Consider the following 17,919-nt stretch of genomic DNA (forward strand, 5'->3'; position numbering starts at 1 on the left):
GCCTGGGCAGTGTGGGCCGGCCGCACACCCAGCCTCCACGAGGGACCCTTGTTTGCAAAGTCCCCTGACCTAGAAAGCTCGTGTGCTTCCTCTGGAGGGTTCCTGGGGTGCACTTGCGGGATTGGGGTGCACTCCGGAGTTGGGGGTGCACGGTGCGAAATCGGGCACCCTGTGCTTAGGCTGCATGCTCTGGGGTCGATGCGATCAGCACAGTCCGGGTGCACCGTGCAAAGTCGAGACACCGGATTGGGGTGTGCCTTGGGGATTGGGGTGCATCCTGTGGAGTCTGAGTGCTCTGCAGCGCGGACGAACGCTGGGCACGCTTGGGGAGGCCCTGGGAAGCCCCCGCCCCCGGCCTTGGACCAAGAGCGTAGCTGCGGAGACAAACAGGATGCGGGGTCTCGGGCCGCAGCAGGGGACAATGGCCAGGAGAGGAAGTGTGTCCAGACCCTGTTATGGATGTGGAGCCCATCTGAGACCTCGTTCAGCACAATTTCCAGAAAAACAAAGGGAGAAGAGGCCAAGCATCTGGTGTCGTGCGCACGGTGGGGTTCTGGAGCGCAGGCTGGAGAACCGGGGGTCGCACCTCACAGGCTCGGGGGGAGGCCGAGAGGAGCAGGGGGATGCGTGGAGGGCACGCAGGGGGCGGAGAGGGAGGTCTCCGTGCCGGTGCCCAGCAGCAGCCCCCGGGGTCCCCCGGGCCGTGGCACAGGCCAGCCCCGGGCTGCGAGGGGCATAACGAGGGGTGGGCAGCCGAGAGCTCTCGTTTGCCTGGAGAGCTGTGCCCCTGGTGCCCGTGGGCCTCGGCCACCAGAGAGTCTGGACACGGGCATTTGTAAAATGAACAGACATTTACGTGCAGCCGTAGCAACGGTCTGCACTTGGTCTGTTGGAGCATTCCTGCGTCTAGTTTAATCCTCGTGATGACCGAGAGTAAGACCGCAGAATAGCATCTGACCCCATCTGGGGCTTCCGTGAGAATCCAAAACGCCAAGGTCGTGTGGCCAGCGCGGCAGAGCTGACCTTCAAGGTGCTGTCCACGGACGCAGGTGCCCACCTCCTACCCCTTGTGGTAGGAGCTCTCCCCTCCGGTGAGAAGGCCGGAGGGGTGACAGGGGGGCCCGGGGGTGCTGTGGGCCCGTCCGTGGGCATCCGCAGGTGCCAGCTGCCCTGGGGCCCCTGTGTCTGGATGGGGGAGGCAGGCCCGCCCCGGAGAGTGGCCGCAGGAGAGGAGCACCCATGCTGCAGAGGGGGGCGGCAAGGAGAATCCAACTTCCAATGCGCAGTGGGTCCTTCACACGGACGAGGGCATCACCGGTCCCCAGGGCTGTGAGGGCAGAGGCGCAGGGCGCTGGGCAGGCCCCGCTGGGCTGGGCAGGTTGGAAGCAGAACTGGAGTGGATGGAGGAGGGTGGGGAGACGGAGAGGCAGGTGTCTGCGAGGAAGGGGCAGTGAGGACTCTCGCCCGGGAGGAGCCTCAGGACAGGGCACCCGGACCTTGTTCAGGCCTCCCAGAGGTGGGCAGGAGGACGCGCCCCTGAAGGACGACGGGTGGCTGAGGCGCGACCAGAGGGCGGCGCTGTGGCCAGGCAGGCGGGTGTGAGTGTTCGCCAGCTGCCGCGTCCTGAGCCTGCTCCCCACTCCCACGGGCGTTTAGGGGTCCTGGGCGGGATGGTGGCCCACGGGAACCTCAGAACACCACCTGGCGGAAGAGAAGAGGAGACGTGCAGGGGTGGCCACGTGCTGCTGGGGGAGCCCGAGCGACGTGGCCGGGAGCCCGGGAGCACCCGGGGTCCCGGGAGCTGGTAGAGGCGGGAAGGAGCCTCGGGAGGGGGCGCAGGCCTGCCCAGGCCTGATTTAGACTTCTGGCCTCCAGACGGGGAGGGACTAAGGCACCCGGTCTGTGGAGCTCTGTCACGGCAGCCCCAGGACACTGGCAGTGTGACCCTCACAGCTGTCCCTCCAGGGAGACAAGGCCACACCTCCCAGAGGGAAGGAGTTGCCCGGGGAAGCAGCTGTACCCCCTGCTCCGGCCCCTGGGACCCACAGAGGAGCGTCAGATCTGCCCGCGGCCAAGGAGACTGTGAAAACGCCTCCCCCTGACCCTTGGCTCCCGCTGTGGGGGTCTCTGTGCAGCGGGCGGGGTGGCCGGGCTGGGTGTGTGCCGGGCATGGCTGTGCCCGTGACCTGCTGGAGCCCCCAGAGGGAGACCCTCGCCCGCTCTCGGCCTCAGTGGCCGGCTCCACCCAGTGAGGCACTTGGGCTCTGGCCCCGCAGGGAGGGAGGGGAATTGGTAACTTTGGGTGGCCGTGGGTGACACCAGGAACCGGTGAGAGGAAGGACAGGCGGGCAGGAGGGTGAGGACCGTTGCCCCCAGGTGACTAATGTCTGGAGATGTGTGTGGCCGTCACAGCTGGGGTGTGGGTGGTACGGGCATCTTGCTGGCCGGGCCGGGGTGCTGCTGAAATCCCACGTCTACACAGCAGCCACTCCCCACGGCAAAGAGCGATCGTCCCAAGTGTCAGCAGTGAGGCCCTTAGAAACCCCGGCCTCGGGGCTTTGGCATCTGTCAGACCCGTTCTGGGCTCTTCTAATCGTCACTGGCCTTGGGCATATCACGTGACCTCCCTGAGCCTCAGTTTCACTGTGTGTGAAACAGTCACATTTCTACTGAATTGGAGATTTTTTCCTGGTCTGATCCAGGCCAGTGTGAAAGCCTGGCCCGTCTGAGCACAGGACAGGGGAGAAGGTGGCTTTCCTGCGGTGATTCTTGGGGTCCGACGGGAGCCGTGCCCCTGCCTCAGTGAGCACACGGGAGGACGGGGCTGCGGGCTGACCCCAGTTCATTCCCTGCCTAGCTCTCCCCCCACCCCCCCGCCCTGGTGAGCGGAGCCCAGATCCCCAGGTGGGGCCCAGAGCCGGTGGGAAGTCAGGGAGCAAGGAGAATCGTGGTCCGACCCCGATCTGTCCCTGGCGGGCCAATGGGCTGGGGTAGCACCTGGCAGAGGGACGGGGCTGCACGTGTGTCCGTGCGTGTGTGTCCGTGTGGGGCAAGTGGAAGAGGAACAGAGCAGGGCTGAGGTTTGGCGGGGCCGCTCGGCCAGCGGCTGGTGCACTTCCCCAAGCCCGGGGCCCAGGCTGGAACCTGGGTGGTTCCCCGGCTCTCACAGCCTGGGGGCTGGGCGGTGGGCAGGCGGCCGGGCCTGGAGCTGGTCCAGGGAGGAGCTAAGGATCCACGCCAGGCAGGCGCGCTGGGCCAACCTCTCGCCGCCACCGGCCCGGGGCGCAGGGAGGAAGTGTGGCAGGAAGCAGGGGGTGGTGGCAGCCGCGGTGCGGACAGCTGGGCTGTGGGCGGCCGAGACAGCCCGCGGGGCCAGCCAGGAGGGGCCGGGAGCCGCCACCGGGTGCCTGCGGTCCTGCCGCCCACCCCCCCCCGGGCGGGGAGCGGCGTCTGAGCAGCGGGAGCAGGTATGGGGGGCGCTGGGCCGGGCGGGGCAGGTGTTGGCCCCGGAGTCGGGTCTTGCCGCGCACGGTGGGGTCTAAGAACGGCCTCTCAACTTTGGATTTCTCGAAGCCTTTTCTGCTGTGTTGGGACCGTGGGAGCAGAGCCGTGGCCTGGGGAGCCCGGAGGTCTGGGTCCCGGTTAGCAGACGGCAGCCGGGACTCTGGGACGCTGGCCCAGCCTGGCTTCTGTGAGCTCGCTTGACCCCACTCCGTGCGGGCGCTCAGCTGGCCTGTCCCCCGGCTGAGCACGCGGCCTGCGATAAGGGATTCCGGGTCTCGGGGGTCTCGTCCCCCGCCCTGGAACGGCGCCACCTCGGGCACACGCCGCAGGGGAGGCCACAAGACAGCCCAGGGTGGCTCTGCAGCGGTGGCCTGGCCACTCCGAGGTCACCAACCCTGGGCCTCTTTTCCGTCAACTAGATGGGGCGAGTGCCCGGACCAGGGGCACCCACCAGACGGTCGTGGGGGAGGACACGGGCCCAGGATTTCCAACGCCAGGTCCTGCCCTGGGTACGTGCTCCCAGCACACCAACTGAGACCCTCTCCCGGCGTCCAGTGACCCCTCCAGGCGCCCCAGGACCCCCAGCTCTGTGGCTGAACTCCTGGCGGGAGGCGGGGCGGGGGCCCGAGACAGGTGCTGCACTCAGCTCCTCTGGGTTCGAATCCCATGTGTGCTCCCCCCCCACCCCGGCGGGGCCGGGTCCCTGGCTGTAAGCCTCAGGTTGGCCACCTGTGAAAAGGGCACAGTGGCAGCCCCCTCCCCCCCTCCCTCGGTCGTCACGACGATTAAACGGCCGTGCTTGGTTAGCACTTCGGGGTAGTGTCTGTTCAGAACGTCAGCACCGCTGTCGGTGACCACGACGCGTCCCGTATGGGCCGTTCTGACTTGATTCTCACAAAATCCCATGACGCGGGTGAGCTCCATCCTGCCCCTGGCAGAGAAAGCAGGCGCGGGGGTCACAGGTGAATTAGTTCCCCGGGGCGGCCGCGACACAGCCCCACACGCGGCAGCCGGCGATGAGACCTCTCTCGCGGTCCAGGGCCCCAAAGTCCAAAATCAAGGTGTCTCCAGGGTCGAGCTCCCTCCAGGGGCTCCAGGGGAGGGAACTTCCCGCCTCTTCCTGGGCTCCAGGCGCTCCTGGGCGGTGGGCCACATCCTCCGTCTGTCCTCTGTGGTCACATGGCCCCCACCCCGTGTCTGTCTGTCTGTGTCCCTCCTCTTCTTATAAGACACCTTCTGAGGTTCCCTGGTGGGTACGAATCTGGGGGACACTGGTCACCCCAGTCCCGGGGTGACCAGACAGCTGTCAAGAGATGCTTCTTGGAGCTTGGACAAGGTCTGCGTGGGCCCACAAGGTATTTGTTCAGTACGAGCCCAGTGAATGCTCCGACCAGACCTCCCTGAACGTGTTCCGGGCTGGAAGGGTACGACCTCGCCCTCTGCTAAACCCACACTTATTAAGTGCCAGCTGCCACCCTGGAGTACCATCTGTTTACTGGTCGACGTCCCCGTGAGGCGCGAGTTTTCGTTCTCACCCTCCAGGTGAGCTGAGGGGGGCACGCAGGCTTTCCCGGCCCATCGACCCCACGTGTCTGTGCTCTGGGGCCACACTCCCCCCTCCTGGGCTGGGCGCTGGCCAGGGCCTGGGGGCTGCTGCGGACCCAGCAGGTGCCCCCTGGGTTTGTCCCAGATACACCGAACAGAGAGGGAAAGGCCGGAAGGGAGAGTCTGCCGTTGATGGTGACCAGCGAGCAGCCCCCCAGGGCCGCAGGTCAGCGGCCCCGGCAGTGTGGGAGCCGCGTCCACGGCAGGAGCCACGGCCTGTGAGGCCAGGCAAGGCCATTATAGGAACCGGCGGGGAGGGAACTCCGGGCAGAGATTGGGCTCACTTCCTCATCTCCGGCCGCGACTAGGAACCCCGGGCTGAGGCCTGTCACTGGGGGCCCCGCCTGCTCGGGCACATCCATCACTGAGCAGGGGGGAGGGTCTGTGAGCCCAGGAAGCCTCCCCTTTCCTCAGGAAGCTGTCCCTGAGGCTGCCGGGAGCCCGGACGATGGGCCCGGACGCACACACGGACGGGCGAGTCCTGACCCGCGGGCAGAGGCGGGCAGAACGAAAGGCTGACATCCGGCTGCCGGGGCCCCTCCTGTACCCAAGGTGGGGACGCGGACCTGTCCCCTGAAGGGTGACGTGGCCGGCGGGGTGGGAGGCCTGGGGCCCTGCGTGGGCTTCGCAATGGAAGGGCAGAAGGACGGTGGACTGACCTCAAAGCCCCTTGAGCACCCCGGTCCTGACATCCACCTGTGGCGGGCAGCGGTGCGGGAGCAGGTGTGGGGAGCAGAGTTGGTGAGGCGAGGAGGGAAAGAATCAACTGGGGCTTGGACGTGGCTGGGGGCTGGGGCGGGCGGCCGGCACGCGGAGCCATATCCAGGAAGATGCGGAGGGGGCCTCGTGCTTTCGAGGAGGGAGACGGCGCGGGGAGCAGGGGGTGCAGGCACCAGGGCCTGAGTGACGAGGCTGTGTGGAGACGGCCCTGGGTGACTGCAGACCCCGGCGGGCTTCTTCCCCTGGGCCCTGGCAGCATCCCTGGAGAGGGGAGGGGCTGTGGGGCCTGGCCGTGTGCGAGGGGGTGGGGTGCTGGCTGCTCCCTGGGTCAGGTGCCTCCTGCCCCCCCCCGCCAGGCTGTGCCCCTCAGATGGGAATCAGGTCCCGGTTGGAGGAGGGGCAGGGGCATCGCCTCTGTAAGCCTTGGGGGCCTTGGGCTGCTGGGGGAGTGTTGGTCCCTGTAGGGCGGGGAGGGTCCCTGTTTCCCCGTAGTGAGGGGCTGTCTGGCAAGGCCACACGAGGGGCACCAGAAACCCGGGAGCCCTGCCTCTGCAGCTATTGTGGCCGTTCCGACTTTTCCTTCTTTCCGCCTTTGTCGTTCGGATTGTAGAGGCAATCCTGACTTGGAATGGGCTGAGAAGGCCCCGGCAGGAGTGGCTCTAGCATTTCGGGGAATGAAACGGAGGGTCCGCGGGGCGGTGGGCCGGGCAAAGCCCCTGGGGGCCGAGGCCCACCCCCCCCCCCCGAGTCACCATCCAGGAGCCTGGGGCGTGTGTGGCCGCCGGCCCAGCCGCCACCGCTTGCCCAGTGCCCCTGGGACGCCTGCTGGTGCCCAGCCCGTGGAGGACACGTGTGACTGGACTGAGTGTGTCGGGGGACGAGCAGAGGCTCCCACGGGAGCCCTGACCACTAATCCCCAAGGCCAGGAAGGAGGGAGGGCGGGGGCCTTACCGGTGACCCTGCGCGTCCTGTTCAGCTTGGGAGGAGCACAAGGCGGGAGGGGTCGGCCTGTCCCCTGGGGTCAGGGGGTGGGAGCCTGAGGTCTGGGCCCCCGCCCTCGCTCTCCACTCGCCCAGCTGTGAGGCTACTCATGCTTTGCCCCCCTTGAGACAGCAGGGCTGCAGCGACTTTGGACGTCTGGCTGTCTCTGGGGCTCTGCCCCACCGTGCCGTTGGCAACGTGGACGGCCACCTGTCAGCCCCTCCACACGTGGTCCCCACCTCCCCCTGCGCCCCTCCTGGCTGCCCGGCGCCCTTCCCCTCACCTCCAGCGTCAGGAGAGCTCTCTTTGCCCCCGAACCAGCCCTGGCACGTGCGGGTGGCTTTCTGGGAACCCGGCTCGCTCTCCAGTCCTCGGGTTTGGGGAGTCTGGAGGGAGGCGGGAACAGGGGCTTTGAGCGGATGGGGTTCTGTAAATAGTTGTGAAAATATTCCACACTGGGTCTAGTAAAGGTCCAGCTGCCCCTTTGTTTTTGGTGAAAATTTGAGGGGAGGAAATAAACCCAAGGCCCAGGGCGGCCCTGTCTCCACCTCCTCAATTCGTTCTGCACAAGGGCCAGAGGGAACTTTCCAAGGCACAGAACCAAACCCGCTACTCCGGGCTTTAAACGCTCCAGTGGCTCCTCAGCTTTCGTGGGGGTGCTCAACGCCTCTGGGGGCCTTCACCTCATCTGTGCTGCACCCCAGACCCACGGCGCCTCCCCGGCTGCCCCAGTGTGCGTCCTGCCTCCTGCCATGGGCAGCAGGTGCCTTGGGGAGGCAGGGCCGGGGGCCGGTGGGGCTCTCCGGGCCGCTGCCTCCGAGTTCTCTGTCCGCTGCCCGGGCCCTGCTCCCCAGCATCCGTCGGGAAGGGGGTGGGCCGGGAGGAAGCCACACTGGCATTGTTGTCCCCGGAGAGGGGGGCCGGGGGTGTTTTCCTGTCTCTGTGTGCTCTGTGCAGAGGGGATTCCCGCCGGCCTGTTCCGGCTTTGGCTTGAAATCCCATAGCTCATCATCAGGGATCAGGGAGGCCCGAAATAAGGGGGATTCCCTTAATTGTGCGTCCTAGCATTGTTTCACCGACCTCCATGTGAAACGTGACCGAGCAGGGCCATCCCTTGCCACCTGTGTCCCCAAGACCTGGCTGCACCCGGTCCCAATGGCCACAGCTGGGAGTCCTCCCCTCCCTTCCTCAGCCCTGGCCCTGCCACCGCCCCCCCCCCCTTCCTTTGGAAAGGGGACTCTGTTGCCTTGTGTCCTGAGTGGTGACAGAGCTCCCACCCCAGGAGCACCGTGTGTCCATTTGTAACAGCCTCTCATCTGTGACCCCAGGCACGAGTGAAGCATGATGACAGCTCCTGGTGGGGGGAGGGGGGGGGAGGGGGGGAGGGTGGCTGGGAGGCCCAAGGGCGCCCGGGGTGGGGAGCAGTGGCCCGATCCACCTCGGTTCTGCCTCGGCCACTTCCTCCTTCCCTGCCGTCCCCCACCTGCTTCCTTTCCTCCGCGGCGGCCCGGAACCTGGCCCATTTCCTGACCAGTGGGATGGGACCGCGTTCCAGCGGCCCCACGAGAGCCCAGGCCGAGCCCGCTGAGCCAGCTGGAGCCCAGGGGATCGCTGTAAGGGGCAACGGGATCTCTTGGGAACCCGGGGCCAGAATCACAGCGACACTGAGGCTTGTGCGAGTCGGACCCGAGTGGCTGCCTCTGGGGGAGTCCGTCTCAGCTCTGGCTGGACGGAACACGAGGGGGGACTCATCTCAAATGCAAGGTGCCGGGTGCCCCACGAGGACTTCTCTGCTCCCTGTTCCCACACATCCGTCCAGTGCTTGCAGGGATGTTCGAGCACCAGGACGGGTCAGGCTCTGAGCTATTTCCTAGTGGCCCGTGGGCCGGCAAGAACGGGGCCCCGTCTGTCCACCTGCAGGCGAGGCCGGTGTTGGCCTCATCACCGGGCAAACGCCGCACGTGTCTCGGGAAGAGCACGTGGCTGGGGGCTTGGGGGTTCGGAGGGTCGTCCTAGCCGGGGAAGCGGTGACACACAGACGGACAGACCTCTGAAAGGAAGCGGAGACACCCCCCGGGCAAAGCGGAGGCTTCTCTCCTGACCCCGGCCCCTGTGGCGGCCTCTCCGTGGGCACCCGTGTTCCCGGAGAGGCCTCAGCGCTGACCACCACCCTCTGCTCTCCCCACAGCGGCCAGCGGGCATGCGGAGCCCCCAGTGCTGATGGTGCCGCCGCCCGTCATGGAGGGCCCAGGGGACGCGGCTGGCGAGGGGCCGGCCCCGATGGGGAGGGGGCCTGCGGGGCCCTCGGGAGGCGGTGGCCGCGGCCACGAGGTCCAGAGAGTGGCCGTGAGCTCGTCGGTCGCCTGGGAGCGCGTGGGGCCCGAGGAAGCCCAGGCGGTGGTCAGAGGTGGTGAGTACAGCTCGGACCGTCCTCCCTGTTGTCCAGCCGCCCGCGGACGGAGCCGTGTCTGCGGCCAGAGTGTGGGTCGAAACAGAGTCCCGTGCCCCGTGAGTGCCCTCTCACCCTGCGAGAGACGGGGGCCCAGCTAGTGTTTCTCCAGGGGTGCGTGTCCACGATAGCAGAACTTGGCGTGGCGAAGGGGAAGGGGGCTGGGAAAGTTCTAGAACGGCTGCACCTCGATGAATGGCTCTGTTACAAACCTTTGCGTTCCCGCAGTCCTGCTTTGTCCTCAGGACATAAAGCCCTGGGGTTGCTCAGGATGGGACAGCCCATTCCTCTGAGGAGGACGCCCTGGGAGGGGCCCAGTGGCCAGGAAGGACCGGGCAAGGACCAGGCAGGGCCTCTTTCTGGGGGGGGGAGGGGGGAGATGAACCCAGAGACGTGGGCTCAGGAGGCTGTTCTGAGAAGCATGGCCGCGCTCCTGCCCGGGCCCTGGTGTAATCCTGATTGTCACTGGCTTGACTTGGGCCTCGGTTTCCCCACTTGGGAACCTGAGGGGTGGCGAGGTGATCTCCAGGACCCCGCTGTCTACCTCCTTGGGCTCTGGAGATGAGGGAAGGAGGGGAAAGACCCTCCCCGAGGCAGGGACGGCCTGTGCCTCCTGCCCTTCCCCAGGCTCCCCTGTCCTCGCGTCTCCTCCCTCCTCCCGGTCCCCTGCCTGGCTGCCCGTTGGGGGTCTCCCAAAGGGGGCTTGCCCTGCGTGAGCCCCCTCCACCGACCCTGCACTTCGGGGTGCGTCCACAACCCTAGCCAGGTTGCCAGCCGCGCCCTGCTCACCTCACGAGGCCGAGGGGGCGCGGTTCACCCTCGGTCAGTGACTGGTACAGACTGATCAGCACACAGCCTTGTCTGCCCCGCACTCTGGGTTCCTTCCGGGCTGTCACCTCTCCTCTGGGGTCAGCAGAACGGTGGCCCCAAAGAAGTCCACGTCCTGATCCCCAGAACGTACGGCAGAAGTGATTTTAGGGGTGGGGGTGAGTCGAGGATCCTGAGATGGGAAAAAAACCCTCAGGGTCAGAATCAGAGTCACTGAGGCTGCCGGGCTTCTGGCTCTGAGACTGGAGGAAGAACCAGAGATCGAGGGGGGCGGACGAGCTGGAGACAGACCACCCCCCGCCCCCATCCCACCCCCCGGAGCCTCCAGCAGGAGCCGGCTCTGCCGAAACCTTGGTTTTAGCCGGTGAGAACTTTCTAGACTCCGGCACAGCAAGACAACACTCGTGCTGTTTGTTGCACAGCACAGGGAGACCCTCACACCCGCCCCGTCCTCGTCCCCTCGCAGGTGTGCGGACACACCTCTTTTCCTCCAGAAATATTGGGGGGGTTTGTGCCTGTTCTGACCTTGACCCCCAAACCTGCTGTGTTACAGATGCCTCCCCGGCCCCTGGCGGCTCTGGGCCGGCTGCTGGGACCCCTCCCGGCCAGATGGGAACCTGCCCCACAGGTAGATGTCCTCACATGCCACATGGCACCACAGGGTTCAGTGTGGGTGGGGACGTGAATGTGGGGTCCCTGGGCACCCCCCCTTACGCCCACCCTCACTGTCCCATGGCCTGCGGGTTCAGGAAAGTCTAACGCAGAGATTTCCTCTTCTTCTTTTTTTTTTTTTATGTTTATTTATTTTTGAGACAGAAAGAAACAGAGTGTGAGCAGGGGAGGGACAGAGAGAGAGAGAGAAAGAGAGAGAGAGAGAGAGAGAGAGAGAGGGAGACACAGAATCCCAAGCAGGCTCCAGGCTCCGAGCTGTCAGCACAGAGCCCGACGCGGGGCTCGAACTCACGGACTGTGAGATCATGAGCTGAGCTGAAGTCAGACGCTTAGCCACCCAGGCGCCCCTAACCCAGTGATTTTCAAAGTGTGGTCCCCAGACTTCCTGCCTGAGGATCCCTGTGGGGGTAGGGAGACTTCCTAAATGCAGATGGCCGGGTCCCGTGCCCAGGTTCCCATCCAGCCCCGCTGGGGGAGGGCCCAGGACTCTGCATTTCCACTTGGGGCCCGAAGGCTGGAGTTTGTCTGCCTTTGGAAAGGGCTCCTGTGGAGTCTGTGTTTGCATCTGCCCGAGGAGGGGACACGGCCCAGTAGGCTGGACCACATGCAGGGGAAGTGACACTCTGGGGAGGCGTCACAGGTGGGACATAACCGGGTTAGGGACGCAGAGGAAGGAGCAGGGCCCTTGGGAGTGGCGGCCGAGGACTGACTTCTGGGGAGGGGGCCCCGAGGGCCAGGGGGCTTTCTCCGGGGCGCAAATGCGGGAGGCAGCCCTGGGTGGCGGGGGGGGGGGGGGGGAGGGGCGGGCAGAAGCCCCCTACCCCTGAGCCCCTGCTCCTGACCCCCAGCGGTGGCGGCTCACCTTTGCCTCGCCACCCTCCTCTTCCGACTTTCCTTCCGGGCAGCCGGCTCTGCCTGTGGTCACTCGGGATGACCGGGCGCGTTGAGCAAGCGGCAGATTATTTCTGGGTCCCTCCCTCTTACGGGAGCAGGGGCACATCTTAGAACCAGTTGTGAAATGTCGGCCACGCTTCCTGCTGGGGGAGTGGGGCCGATGCCAGGTTCCAGAAGTCTCCATACCGCCCTTCTCTCCCCTCCCTTCCCCTGTCCTCCCCTCCCCATCTCCCTTCTTCTCTTTCTCCGCCCCCACCTTTCTCTCTCCCTTCCCCCTCTCTTCTCCTCCGGCATCATCCCCCTCCACCTCCTTGGAGCAGTCCATGCCCTGGGGATCTCCGTAGCCTGGTTCGGAGGCCTCTTAGGAGGACAGGGGTGGGGGTGGGCTTGGGGCACTTGAGCCGAGATCTGAATTGTAGGGCAGCCAGGCAGGCAGGCCAGGATTTGATCTGGGAGAGAGTGCTTTAGGTGGAGGATGTGGTGAGTGCAAAGGCCCTGGGGCAGGGTGGGGGGATGTCCTGATGTCCTAGGGCAGCCGAGAGGCCGCAGGCTAGATGGGAGGGACAGAAGGGGCTGGGGGGGCGGGGAGCTTTTGTTCCGATTTAACTTAAATAAAATTTAAAATCTACTTCCCACGGATGCACTGGCCACATTTCCAGAGCTCACATTTCCCGCATGGCTGGCGGCCGCCCTTCAGGACACCGGATGGCACTGCCTGGGGGGGTGCCGAGAGCTGGGGCAGACAGCGAGCCAGAGCTCAGTGTCAGGGACCCCCCGGCTCTCCGTGGACCAGAGGATGGTCTGGAGGCGGGGGGCGTGACCCGGGGCCCCGGGGAGGGGTGCCACGGTGGGTTGGGCCTGGTTTTACAGCTGGTTTTACGAGGTGGACCCTCGTGCCGTGTGGTGCAGGGAGGTGTCCTTGGTCTGCAGGGCGGGGGCTGGGGGCCCTTCTGGAAATGGGACAGAGGCGGAAGGGTCAGTTTGGGGGCAGGACGGTGGGCTCTGGGGTGCCTGCGGGTGTCCGCTGACACTCGAACGCCCCCGTCTGGAGCTCGGCGGTGGGAGAGGTCGGGGCTGGAGGTCACGGTGACCCCCGTGACTTTGCTGAGTGCTCGCTGGGCGCTGGCCCCTTCCAGACCTGACCCTGCAGCTGCTGGCCGTGCGGAGGAAGACGGGGCTTCCAGACCCCAGCCTGCAGCAGGCAATGCGGGCCCGGCTCCGCCTGCTGGAAAACGACAGCCGCGAAGTGGCCAGCGTGCTGGGGGTGAGTCTGGCTCCTCTGGGTGGAAAACGAGCCCGCGGGAGCGAAGGAGCAGGGGCTCCGGGCTTGAGAACGGGGACAGAGGCCAGGGGTGGCCCCGGGAGGAGGGGGAGGTCCAGACGGCACGCGAGCACGAGCGCGGTGCCCCGGGACTGGCCGCCCTTCGTGGGGCCAGGCAAGCGGCCGAATCCCGCGGGCCGCTTACTGAGGGTCGGGCTCCAGATTAGAAGAGTGGCTTCCGTCGTCAGCGTGTCAGGTGCTCCCCTTCCCCAGGACACACGACGCTGTGCCTTGTACCCTCTGGTGTTATTCCAATGCCCCATCACCAGCAGGGGAGTTAGCTCACGGGACGGGGGTCAGAGGAGACGGGTGCAGGGTGAGTGTGGACGTCTGCATCAGTGCCGCGGGAGGGGCTGGGAGAGACAAGGGGCTGCACGGGGCTGAGAGCCCAGCCTGCCCGAGAGCCTGCTGTCCCTGGTGCGGAGTCACCGAGAGCAGGGCCCAGAGTCTGAGCCCCCAGGGGCTCAGGGAAGGAGCAGGGCTGGGCAGAGGCACTGGGGAGCCACGGCTGGCTCCTCCCGGCCGTCGGATGCCTGACGGCCCCCGGGGCTGTTTCTTCCCCATAAGGAGTTATCGGCCAGGCTGCTGTCTATCCACAGTGACCAGGACCGGATTGTGGTGTCGTTTAAGACTTTCGAAGAGATCTGGAAGTTCTCCACTTACCACGCTCTTGGTAAGGTGGTGACCTTCCCAGAGCTGGTTATGGGGAGCCCCCCCCCCCCCCCGCCGGAGGACACTTGTCACACGCCTAGCACGTTATGTCATAGATCGGGCTTCAGGTTAGGGTTGTTCACGACGGCCTGGGCAGTGGGGCTCGCTCACCTGCTCTCGGGGGGGAAATGGCGTGATGGGTGGGGGCACAGAGGCACGCCCGTCTGTGCCCACATTTGGGCCGCGCCCCGAGTTCCTCCCGGCGCTGCACCGTGTGGTAGCTTTGCACGGCCAGACCTCGGGGGACGCTGAGCTCAGACTGGCTGAGCGCAGACCGGGTTATTTCCAGCTCATCCAAAGGGCTCTAAAGCGCCCCCAGCCTGCCGGGAGGCATCCGCGAGGGTCTGGCCGCGTCCTCTCAGGGACCTCGCCCCACCACCTGGGTCTGAGGACGGACAGAGTGGACAATGAGAGCAAAGGCATCTTGCACACCTTGAGCGGGGCCTGTGCCAAACCCCCAGCACACTCAACCTTGAAGGCTCTTGTGCCGTCTCAGAGACGAGGAGACTGAGGGTCACAGAAGGCCAGTGTGTCGCCCACGGTCACGGCCGGTCCACTCACAGCCCAGGTGGTCAGACCCGGGGCTGCCTGGGTTGTAGACGGCACCGCGAGGCCCCAGGGCAGGGCAGGGCAGGGCTCCCCCCGCGCCGGCCTGTGAAGGTTTCCGTGTCTCCCTTTGGGGCCTGCCGGTCACCAGGCCCATCTGGCCCCCAGGCTTCACTCACCACTGCCTGGAAAACCTGCTCGTGGACCAGGCCTTCTGGCTGCTCGCGCCCAGCGAAGACGAGGAGACGACCATCCAAGTCCACGTGGACCAGAAGGCCTTGACACGGACACAGGAGATCCTCCTCGCCCAGGAGGGTGAGCGCTGCATGGTGACGGTGACGTCGGCCGGGGGCACACCACGCTGGGGCCACGGGGGCCACGGGCCGCAGGAGGGTCCTGGAGGCCCCAGTGTGCATGCCGGGACGGACGGGGGCTTCGTGCAGGGAGGAGCATGCGGGGAGTGGGGGGCACCCCAGCCATGAAGCGCCCAGGCCCTGTCACTTCGCTGTAGAAACCTGGCCAGGCCCCCAGGAAAGAAGAGAAAAGCGTTTCTGCCAAGTGGCACCGCCATCCCGGGTTCCTGACCCGACGCGGTCTTGCTTTGAGCGCCGAGGTGGCCTCGTCATTGGGTCGGGTCAGCAGCAAACAGAACATGCAGCTGCCGGTCTCGCCCTGGCTGCGGACGCGAAGAAAGGCGGCCGGCCGGCTGTGGCCGGGCTCCCGGGGGTGGTCCCGGCAGGCAGGACCCTGGGGACCACAGGAAGGGAAACTGAGGCCCCGAGGGTCTGAGGTTCAGCGAGGCTCCCCGGGCAGGTGTGAGCAGAGCTGGGACTCCAGGCCGGCGCCGGCCTTCCAGTCCCGGGGGGGGGGGGGGGGCGGCAGAGACCGGGGCTGGGGAGACCCCGCAGGACTGCCTTCCCGCGTGCGGCCTGGCGGGGACGGGTGGGTCCCACACTGAAGGCCACTGTCTGTCACTTCGAAGGCCCTTTCTTTGTCCTGTGTCCCGACCACCACGTGAGAGTGACCACCAGCCCCCGGGGCGCAGGCCCGCAGCCCCCGAGGCGAGCCGCGGGGGTCCCCCAGGGAGACGCAGCCCCGGCAGCGGACTCTAAGGCGCCCAGCCCCGGCACGTGCTCCCAGGACACGGCAGCGGTGGCCGCTCCGGAACCTCTGATCCCATTTCATCAGTAGGTACCGACCTTTGTGTCTCCGCTTCCGGCCCGGCCCATCCTGTGTGTCGTCAGGCCTCCTGGAGCCCCCACCGCGCCCCCCGCCCCCAGGCGCTGGTCCAGCCTCAGCCAGAGGGGCTGGACGGTGCTCCAGGCAGACCCGGTCCTGACCCTGTTTGTTGCTTCCGGTGTGTGGCCGTGACAGTGAGCCCAGCTCTGGGCCTCAGGGCTGCGAGCTGCCCGAGGAGGCTGACATTCCCTGGCAGGGCTGGCGTTCGATGGCACCAGACTGTGCAGCGTGGAGCTCTTGCTTCGTGTTCTAGCTCGTTCTGAAAAGCTTTTACGGGAGCCAGCTGCCTACCGTGCACCCGTAGGAAGGAGGCATGTGGAAATCTGTACAGATGAAAACCAAGGCAGAGGAAGCTTGGGTAGCACGCCAGTTCTTGCTCAGGAGCTGAGCGTGGGGCGTTAACTTGGCTTGGAGCTTCCTGGCAGCCAAAGCAAAGAGAGAAAGTCGATGATGACCTGATGCTTAGAATCTGTGAAATAGTTGGCAATGGCTTGGCTGCTGTCCCGGGCTAATGGAGGGAGGTTTCTCAGGAGGCCAGCCGGAGGAAGGGAAGGGGACTCCCTGCAGGCACGGCCACATGCCGAGGTCTGAGGCTGCCCACCTGGGCAGGTGTGTGTGTGTGCCTGTATGTGCATAATGGTGGCAAGTGGTGAGATTTGCTTGGGTCCCTGGGGGCTGCTGACTTATCCCGTCTACGCATCGTCCACTCGCCTCCCATCTGAAATCCTCTCGTGTCTCCCTCCAGGTGGGCCCTCAGGGTCGCCTGGGACCCCGTCGACGAGTCCGTGAGCGGCCCTGTGACGTCGGACGTTCCGCTGATGGGTAAATGCTTTCGCTGGCCTTTCTCCCCTGGGAAAGGCGTGGGCAAGGAGGGGCAGGCACCCGCATTCTGGAAGCTTCTGTGCTCGCCCTGAATCCTCCCCAAGCCAGAGGGGGTGGCTAGAATCCCCTGCAGTTCATGCTGCGACAACGAAGCTCAGAGAGGTCCACCGGCTGGCCCGGATTTCGTCGCACGGGGTGCGGGGAAGCCGGGCCGCGTCCCCGTCGCTGCCTCCGGGGAGCCCCGAGGGTCCCATTCACAGAGCACCCATCAGGCACTGCTTTCTCTCCGGCCGCACTTGAGACACCTCAGAGGGCCCTGGGACGGGAGGGCTAGGCTCCCACTGATGTTGCCGCGTGAGCTCATGAGGGTCCGGAGGCTTAGGTGTTGGGTCTTCTCCCGAAAGGCCAGAGTGGGGCTCTGACTTGGGCTCCTGGTCCAGTGCTCTCTGCTCTGCCCCAAGCTGGCAGGGCCCTGTATACCGGTGAAGTGGCTGCGAGGCCCCGAGGGAGAGGGATGTATGTTTACAGCCGCGTCCGCCCTGGGCCAAGTTAGTTAATGTCTCTGGGCCTCAGTTTCCCATGCTCGCTGTGCGGAGGAAGCGCCCCCTCCGGGGGCCCCTAGATGTCCAGCCCCTTGGGTGCAGCGGCCACACTTCGTGGCAGCCCTGACCAGCTGTTCTTGGACAAGAGCCCCGGGGTGCGCCCCCAGCACTGACTTCGTGGCCTCCTTTCCGCAGCCGTGGGCCTGGCCTCAGCAGTGGCAGACTACCAGGGCTCCGGGCCTGAAGAGCTGACCTTCCGCGGCGGTGACGTCATCGAGGTCCTGGGCGCCCGGGTGCCCGGCCTGCCCTGGTGCCTGGGCCGGCACACGGCCTCGGGCCAGGTCGGGTTTGTGCGCACGAGTGACATCAGTGTGCAGGGCCAAGTGTCTGAGTGAGTGGCTGAGGCCCTGCCCGCTCCCGAGCCCGCTCCCCTACCCCCGGGGGCAGCCTGGTGACACACGTGGACGAGGTCCCGGATGGCACCCCTGACCCTCCCCCTCGCCACCGCCCGGGCGCCTGTTCCCTTGTCCCCAGGGCTGGCGTCAGCCTCCTATCTGGACCCCTCGTGTCCCTCCTCCAAGTGCAGCCCGGGGCTGTTCTCTGAAATACACGACATCCCACGCCGGGGGGCTTGGCTCAGCAGGTGGAGATTCTGTCCCAGCCCACGGGGCCAGGAGTCCAGAGTCAAGGTGCCACAGGGCCCCACTTCCTCTGGAGGCGCCCTCCTCACAGCTCCTGGTGGCCACATGACCCCGGTCTCTGCCTCCGTCTTCCCACGGCCTCCTCACCCCAGCACGTGTCTCCGAGCCTCGTCCTATAAGGACACCAGTCATTGGATTAGGGCCCACCCTGCCCCAGTGTGACCCCCACCTCAACTGGTTATATCTGCAAAGACCCTTCATTGAATAAATCACCTCCCGAGGTCCTAGGTGGACATGAATTTTGAGGGACACTATTCACCCCCATACACCTTGCCACTCCCTTTTCTTTTCTTTTCTTTTTTCTTTTCTTTTCTTTTCTTTTCTTTCCTTTTCTTTTCTTTTCTTTTCTTTTCTTTTCTTTTCTTGATGTTTAAATTTGAGAGA

General features: G+C 65.8%; 1 protein-coding gene across 3 annotated transcripts in view; it reads left to right on the top strand.

The window, feature by feature from the left end:
• SH3TC1 (SH3 domain and tetratricopeptide repeats 1) overlaps positions 1 to 17,919 on the top strand; it is a 46,914-nt gene that overhangs the window by 11,380 nt on the left and 17,615 nt on the right. Inside the window, exons 1-9 of one of the 3 annotated variants that reach the window (XM_042985021.1) lie at positions 3,310 to 3,467; positions 8,999 to 9,220; positions 10,641 to 10,715; positions 12,790 to 12,917; positions 13,542 to 13,647; positions 14,400 to 14,546; positions 15,214 to 15,418; positions 16,216 to 16,292; positions 17,030 to 17,225. In XM_042985021.1, coding sequence (XP_042840955.1) covers positions 9,031 to 9,220; positions 10,641 to 10,715; positions 12,790 to 12,917; positions 13,542 to 13,647; positions 14,400 to 14,546; positions 15,214 to 15,418; positions 16,216 to 16,292; positions 17,030 to 17,225 — 1,124 coding nt within the window. In that variant the 5' untranslated portion in view covers positions 3,310 to 3,467; positions 8,999 to 9,030. Of the gene's footprint in view, positions 1 to 3,309; positions 3,468 to 8,998; positions 9,221 to 10,640; positions 10,716 to 12,789; positions 12,918 to 13,541; positions 13,648 to 14,399; positions 14,547 to 15,213; positions 15,419 to 16,215; positions 16,293 to 17,029; positions 17,226 to 17,919 lie in introns of those variants that run through there. The other 2 variants (XM_042985022.1, XM_042985023.1) reach the window with 2 other exon arrangements.

This window comes from Panthera tigris, chromosome B1 (assembly GCF_018350195.1).
Source record: "Panthera tigris isolate Pti1 chromosome B1, P.tigris_Pti1_mat1.1, whole genome shotgun sequence".
Lineage (NCBI taxonomy): Eukaryota > Metazoa > Chordata > Mammalia > Carnivora > Felidae > Panthera > Panthera tigris.